Consider the following 6,717-nt stretch of genomic DNA (forward strand, 5'->3'; position numbering starts at 1 on the left):
TATTATCTATCTATCTATCTATCTATCTATCTATCTATCTCTTTAATATTTTATTTCTCAATGTATCCATTTTTTATAAAAGAGAATTGTATCAGATTCATCTAGTGATGTATTAGTTAGACTATATTTCTATTTTATTCTTGATTTTTCACAAAGATTTATTTTTTATCAGGAGTAGACATGTTTAGCCATCTCCTTCTTTTCCTTCTATTATACTATTCTATGTACTCTCTGTTGCTCAGCTTGTCATTTGGAATATTGTGCTTTATTTTCCATAACTTCAGCACTGATATGCTAAGCGTGGGAGGTGTTCCATGGATTGCCTGTTGCTATGCTGTACATGATGCTGAATAGAAGATTAGACAATAGCAATCTGCTTGTGTGATAGACTAGACATCTCTGTACTACTGCTTTATTCATCAAACTCAGCACAAACACTACATTTAAACTGTCAAATCTGGAATGAGATTAAGCACAGGCCTTAATTACCATACTCTGGAGACGCTGAGCGGCAGTGATGTAATTGCCATTCATTAATACAGATTATGGATAAATACATAAAGTTCCGGTTACATTTTCATGATGGTATCATGCACACTGTAGGCATTTATTATCTCCTGCGTAATTCAAAATCTGCATATATCTTTAATTATATTAACGCAGCATTGTACTACAGAGATATACAGTGCTTGCCTGGTAAATGCAATAGACATTTAACTGTTTCCATAGCAGTGGCCATTCTGCTAGAATTTTTATGTCAGGGGTGAATCCTGCAAAATGTCACCATTCACGCATATGAATAGCAACAGGTTTGTGTCACTCAGTATATGTCTCACTTACTGATAATATTGCTAATATTTACAGCAATGACTTTTATATAAAATTATACAAGTATCTGAAATAATAAACATGTGATTTGCTATATAGGAAATAAAAAATAAAATATTTTTGGTTTGCAGAATAATGAGAATGTGCAAGGCGGAGTAGCCTATATCAGTTCATCAGATTCCAGTTTACTAATGTCATATTATTGAAATATTAATTCTGGTTGGTTGCTATGGGCTCTTCTTTTTTGTGTGCTAAATATAACTACAACACATTTTGTCCAAAAAAAAAATCTATATTAGTTGTTTCAATAAATTATATATGAAATAGGAGACTTTAGATAGGAAATGATAGTATTGTCCATAACAAACCGTCAGATTCTAAACTGTGAGGTAACAGCTGAAATCTGATTCCTACAAGGAATCTTTATATAGGTTATTATATAAAGGTTTTTATATAAAAGATATTGATTTGTTCACTATTTCATCACATAAAAAAGGTACATACTAGAAGGTTGGTCAGTTGGTACATGTCTTTTGTGGAACTAGTAAAAGCTGATGATTTTATATTCAGATTGAAGTTCCTCAACATCTACAAAGCCACATGATTCCTAACCTTAATCCAGGGCTTAAACTGATAGAAGTTCAATTCTGGGGTAAACAGTCATCAGTAAAGGCTAAACGTGGGCATCTGGTCTGTTTTGCCGTAACTGGATTTCAGGCTAATCTGATATTCCAGGTTACAGCAGTAGTAAAAGCAGTGCACTGCTTACACACGACTCCATATTACACACGACTCCATAGAATGCATCATTGCTATCATCTGCCTTGCAATTTGGTGCCTTTGCAAATGATCCTTCGTCCGTGGGTGGTCCTGGCTCTTGTTATTAAGCAAAGATGGAAAGCCTTTGTGGGAGAGAGCCAATATTGCAATCCTCTCTGCATTACATTTATATAGGAGTTTCTCTTTAAGCCTTCACACATAAACCTAAATCCAAGGCAAAAGTTATTTAGAGCACCCAGCAGTCTATAAATACAAACACATTACTGTGCTGCTATAAGTAGACTGAGCTTTTACAGGCATCACAGAGATCAGTCCGTGAGAGAGATTTATTCTGGATGGTTAGATGTTATGAAGCAGTATCTGATACAGCACTTTGGATCAACAAATAAATCAAAGAGATCCATCAGTCTGTTTGTCATTACTAACTTATGACTTTAATGGTATGAAAGTGCAGATGTCTTTTTGCTGTTAGGATAATAATGTTTTTATTATTATTAATATATGCAATGTAAGCAGTTAATTTTTATTTCTCACTGCATACTCATCTGATTTTATTTTTTAGGAATCACTGACCACCATGTCATCTCAGAGGAATTACTGTCTTGCAGGATGCTTATCCTCTTGCATTTTGATCATCTTAATGTCCTTTTCTGATGCCGCCTCCTTTCAGTATTACCAAGTGCCACAACAGGACCAAGAATACAGAATGAAGACCTTGCAAAGATTGCCAAGCCCTGATATGCTGAAGGCACTGGAGTACATTGAAAACCTCAGGAAGCAAGCAAGCAGAACTGAGAACCTCCCTGACTATACCTCCTATCAAGGGGCGCCCTTCCTCCCAGAGCAGAAGGACACACAAGCACTTTCAGCAGACACTGCCAAATCTTCTACAAGTGACGATGAGTCTGAGTGGATGAGAGCAATGTTAGAAGCCTTAATGCAAGCTGAAAAAGAGACAAAGATTTCAACACAGGAGAAAAATAATCTATACATGGACAAGAACATACCACCTGAGTTAATTGAAGACTATGACTCAAACAAATGGTCCGAGAGGAGACCAAAAACTGGAAAACTTTCTTCAAGGCTATATGATGACTACTCTCGGGAAAATCCACTGAAGCGCACCAATGAAATTGTGGAAGGACAATATACCCCTCAGAGCTTAGCCACCTTACAGTCTGTCTTCCAGGAACTGGGCAAATTAAAAGGCCAAACAAACAATAAACGAGACAGATTGGAAGAAGATCAAAAACTTTACAAGGATGATGAGGATGACTTGTATAAAGCCAACAACATTGCTTATGAGGATGTAGCTGGTGGGGAAGATTGGAATCCTATTGAAGAAAAAGTAGAAAGTCAAACTCAAGAGGAGGTAAAGGAGAGTAAAGAGGAGGTTGAGAAGACAGACGATTTGGAGGAAGAAATGAAGAGATCTGGGTTGTTGGGGATACAGGATGAAGAGCCTGATAAAGACACTAAGGAGCAGGAAAGTGAAAATCTATCAAATATGATGAATACATATCTCAAGATGTTGATGAACAGGATGGGTAAACAAAATCCTGATAAGCGCTCATTGAAATTCTCAGGGAAAGAACTTGACCCTGAAGCTATTTATCAGCTCATTGAAATATCCAGAAACCTACAAATCCCTCCCGAGGATCTTATTGATATGCTGCGGGATGAAGATGGCAAGAAGTATAGTGGAAGATTGGAACCTGAAAAAGAAGTTGATGTTCCTGAGGACCTGGATGAGGTTACAGAGACTATGACTGATAAAATGAATGTATATAAAAACAAGCAAGGCTTTGTAAGGCAACCTTCATCCCCTGTTTTGCCTAATATTCCTGAAGGTCTTACAGTTGAAGACATGGTGAATCTAATGGGAGCTGATAAGTTACAAAATCGTTTTAAACAAAATAATGGTATGCAAAGAGCCTACCCTATGTTTAGCAAATCCAAAGGACACAAATCTATTTGGCCCAAAGATTCTGAAAAGCGGCAAATGGAATATGAACCCAGGTCTGAAAAGGAGGAGGAAATGGCGGACTATGTAGTAAAGATGCTAGCTAAATACCCAGAGCTTTTAGGTAACAACCAAAACAAAAAGTTGCCTGTTCCTTATTCTCCCGCTGATCTTCAGGATCTAGAAAAACAATATGAGAACGCTTTGAGAGGCTATGTGAACATGCGTGGTTATCAGGATTTAGAGACAGTTTCCAGCAGTAATCGAAGGATGCCAATGACCAGGGAAAATGATGATACACAGAACAAGCAGTATATAGATGAGGACTTGCTTATGAAGGTCTTGGAATATCTCAATCAAGAGAAAGCAGAAAAAGCAAGAGATCACAGTGTTAAAAGATCAATGGAAAACATGTAATTTTTTGCATTACCCAAATCCATATATATATATATTTTTGCTCTGTTTTTGTTCTATTTGCTTTGACAGTGGATGATGCTAAGGCCCTTCTTCCACTAATGAGAATGACCACCTGACGACCAATTGTTAGAATGCACACAAGTTAATCATTCATGTTCATCAGAGTAGTAAAATTATTTTTTTTATCCACAAGACACTTTTTTTTTTACATTTCAGGGCTCTTACCTGAGCTTGGGGGAGTCACTAAAAAAAACAGAATGCCCAATTACATTATTTAGAAATCTATATAACCCATATTATTTTCTTATTGACGTTTTAGTTTTGTATTTCTGAAAGTGGCAGATCTATTTATAAGGCTGATATTATCAAAATTTGAACTTTAAATTAATGTTAATTAGTGGATCTTTGGTAGAAAAGAGAAATGTGTATTTCAGCATGAAATAATGAACTGCAAGCTTTGTTCTTTAATGAGTGTTATGAATGAGGAAAATGTGTATAATAATATGTTTTTTATGTAGAGCATCTATTAATTCAGCCTACTAAATCTGAATTATTTATTTATTTTAATCTGTATTTTCAGTATATCTCTTTAATTACACTAAAATGTATTTTGGCATGAGATAGAAGACCTAATGAAAAACATCTTCATAATTATCATCAACAAACAGATCTCCCTCTAAGTCGTGTGTTCACTATTCTATCCATCACAGGAAACTTTGAAATATTACACTGAGTAAATGGAATGTGAATGATGTATGGAAGCCCATGTTGAAATTGATAAATGGGTATACCTTTGCTTCCCGCTCTTTACACCAACAGAAACATTACCATAGTATACAAAGAGTACGTTATGTTCACACATTTTCTATTTTGTATGAATCATTATAGCAAATGTTAATAGAAATGCAGATGGACCCCTTTATTTCAAATTGCATTAAAGTTGCAAGAAGTTTAGTTATACCACCACTATGTATACTTTTATTATGTTCATAAAAGTTACTGTTTGTACTGCCTTATTAAATTTACAAACTATGGGCCCTACATCATCTACTTTCCATGGTATTTACATTACAGAGCTGTGTTAGCACTAGAAACCTATAGTGGTCATACTGTACAAAAGCATATCAGATGTTTTCTGAAAAAGAATGGAGACAAATGGGGATTTTAGCTGAAAGAGTCATCAGTCCCTACCAGTCCCTGAGTGGCAGGGATGGAGCTGCCCAAATTATTTTACCAATATTGCCACATCAACTAAATCAACAATACACCAACCGTTACATAAAAAGGAAAAATAAACATAAGTAACCAAAACATTGCAAAAACTACCTAAAATAAAGGTCAGCACAAAAACTAGGTAAGGCAGGGGATATCATTTGTTGTGTAAATATGATAGTTTGTAATCTCTTTTTAATGTGATGAAATGCCATGCTACTTCTGTAATGCATGGCACAATATCATAATATATAACATCAGAAATGTGCTATGTGTTAGGCATGTAACCTCTGGTTTTTACTGAACTATTACAGACTACAGGGCATCTCCAACTCTGCTCTAACATATCAGCCCCTTCTTTTGAACATTACAGCTTCCACTTTCTCCAGGTTCAGCTCTGTATAAGTGTTTGTTGAGTGTTGTCAACCTTAGATGCCGGGTCACTATAACATATCTGCTTGCCAAAATTCAAGGGGTACAATGCATTGTATTGAATATCTACACAGCTTTCCAGGACCACTTCAGAAACTACTGACACTATCCAACTTTCTAGTTTCTCACATGATTTTTTTAATAATCGTTTATCTATTTTGTTACTGTTTGTTGTGTATCGTGTGGTACTGTAAAAACAAACAAAAATAAAGCATTCTGTATATTTGAAGCATTTATCATCTTGGCAGATATCCCATTTAAAATCAATTGAAAGTTTATGTCATGATAGGGTGTAGTTTGTATTGCTTGTTTTCATGCACCTTCACTCTTCTCCACTCTCCGTTCTGCTCATGTGCTTTACATTTAACAGCTGCATGCTTTATTCGGGGTGTGTCTAGTGATAAAAACTGTATACTGTATGAGAATCAACATTTATATACTACATACAGAATAATTATTCCAACAGATGAGCAATAATAAACCCTTTACAGCTGTCAGCTATACTCTACTAACTTTAAATATAATACCAGCAATTAGGAATAAGGGATTCTATCTGGGCTTGGGTGATGAACAAGGGTCATGAACAGTTTTGTTAGTTTTTCCTCCAAACTTTGCAATTAACCCCACTAAACTCATTTTTTGGCTATTTGCAGAGCTAATAAGCAAGCTATGTGTAACAATACCTGTAATGTGTAACAAAACTGCCTTCTTGCTGTTGCTGCAAGTCCATCCTTTCATGGAAAGAAAGCTGGATGGACTCATCTGATCCAGGGTAAATTCCATATTTCTAGACGAGCCTGTAAAGTTTTAGCCTAAATTCCCATCTATCTATAAGAAAAAGAGTAAGTACTGTATACTCAACTTATTCCAAATATTGCTACTGTTGCTGCTGCAAAAACGAAACCCCAAAGGCAGCTGACAATTTATCTTCATAGCAGGAAAAAAAGGTTAGATAGTAAAATGGAAAGCATGGTAAATTGCACAAGCATATATTTAGTTTGGTACTTTCATGGTTATCTTAAAGTAATATTGCTTGTAATTTTTTACAACTACACTTTTGACTTTTTTGGGTTTTTTTTAGGTAC

General features: G+C 35.4%; 1 protein-coding gene across 1 annotated transcript in view; it reads left to right on the forward strand.

Annotated features, from left to right (window-relative positions):
• Positions 1-5,866, forward strand: part of SCG2 (secretogranin II) — a 7,604-nt gene extending 1,738 nt beyond the window's left edge. Inside the window, exon 2 of the mRNA XM_072407860.1 lies at positions 2,171-5,866. Coding sequence (XP_072263961.1) covers positions 2,186-3,988 — 1,803 coding nt within the window. The 5' untranslated portion in view covers positions 2,171-2,185 and the 3' untranslated portion in view covers positions 3,989-5,866. The remainder of the gene's footprint in view (positions 1-2,170) is intronic.
• Positions 5,867-6,717: the final 851 nt, after the last annotated feature.

This window comes from Pyxicephalus adspersus, chromosome 4 (assembly GCF_032062135.1).
Source record: "Pyxicephalus adspersus chromosome 4, UCB_Pads_2.0, whole genome shotgun sequence".
In the NCBI taxonomy this organism is placed as follows: domain Eukaryota; kingdom Metazoa; phylum Chordata; class Amphibia; order Anura; family Pyxicephalidae; genus Pyxicephalus; species Pyxicephalus adspersus.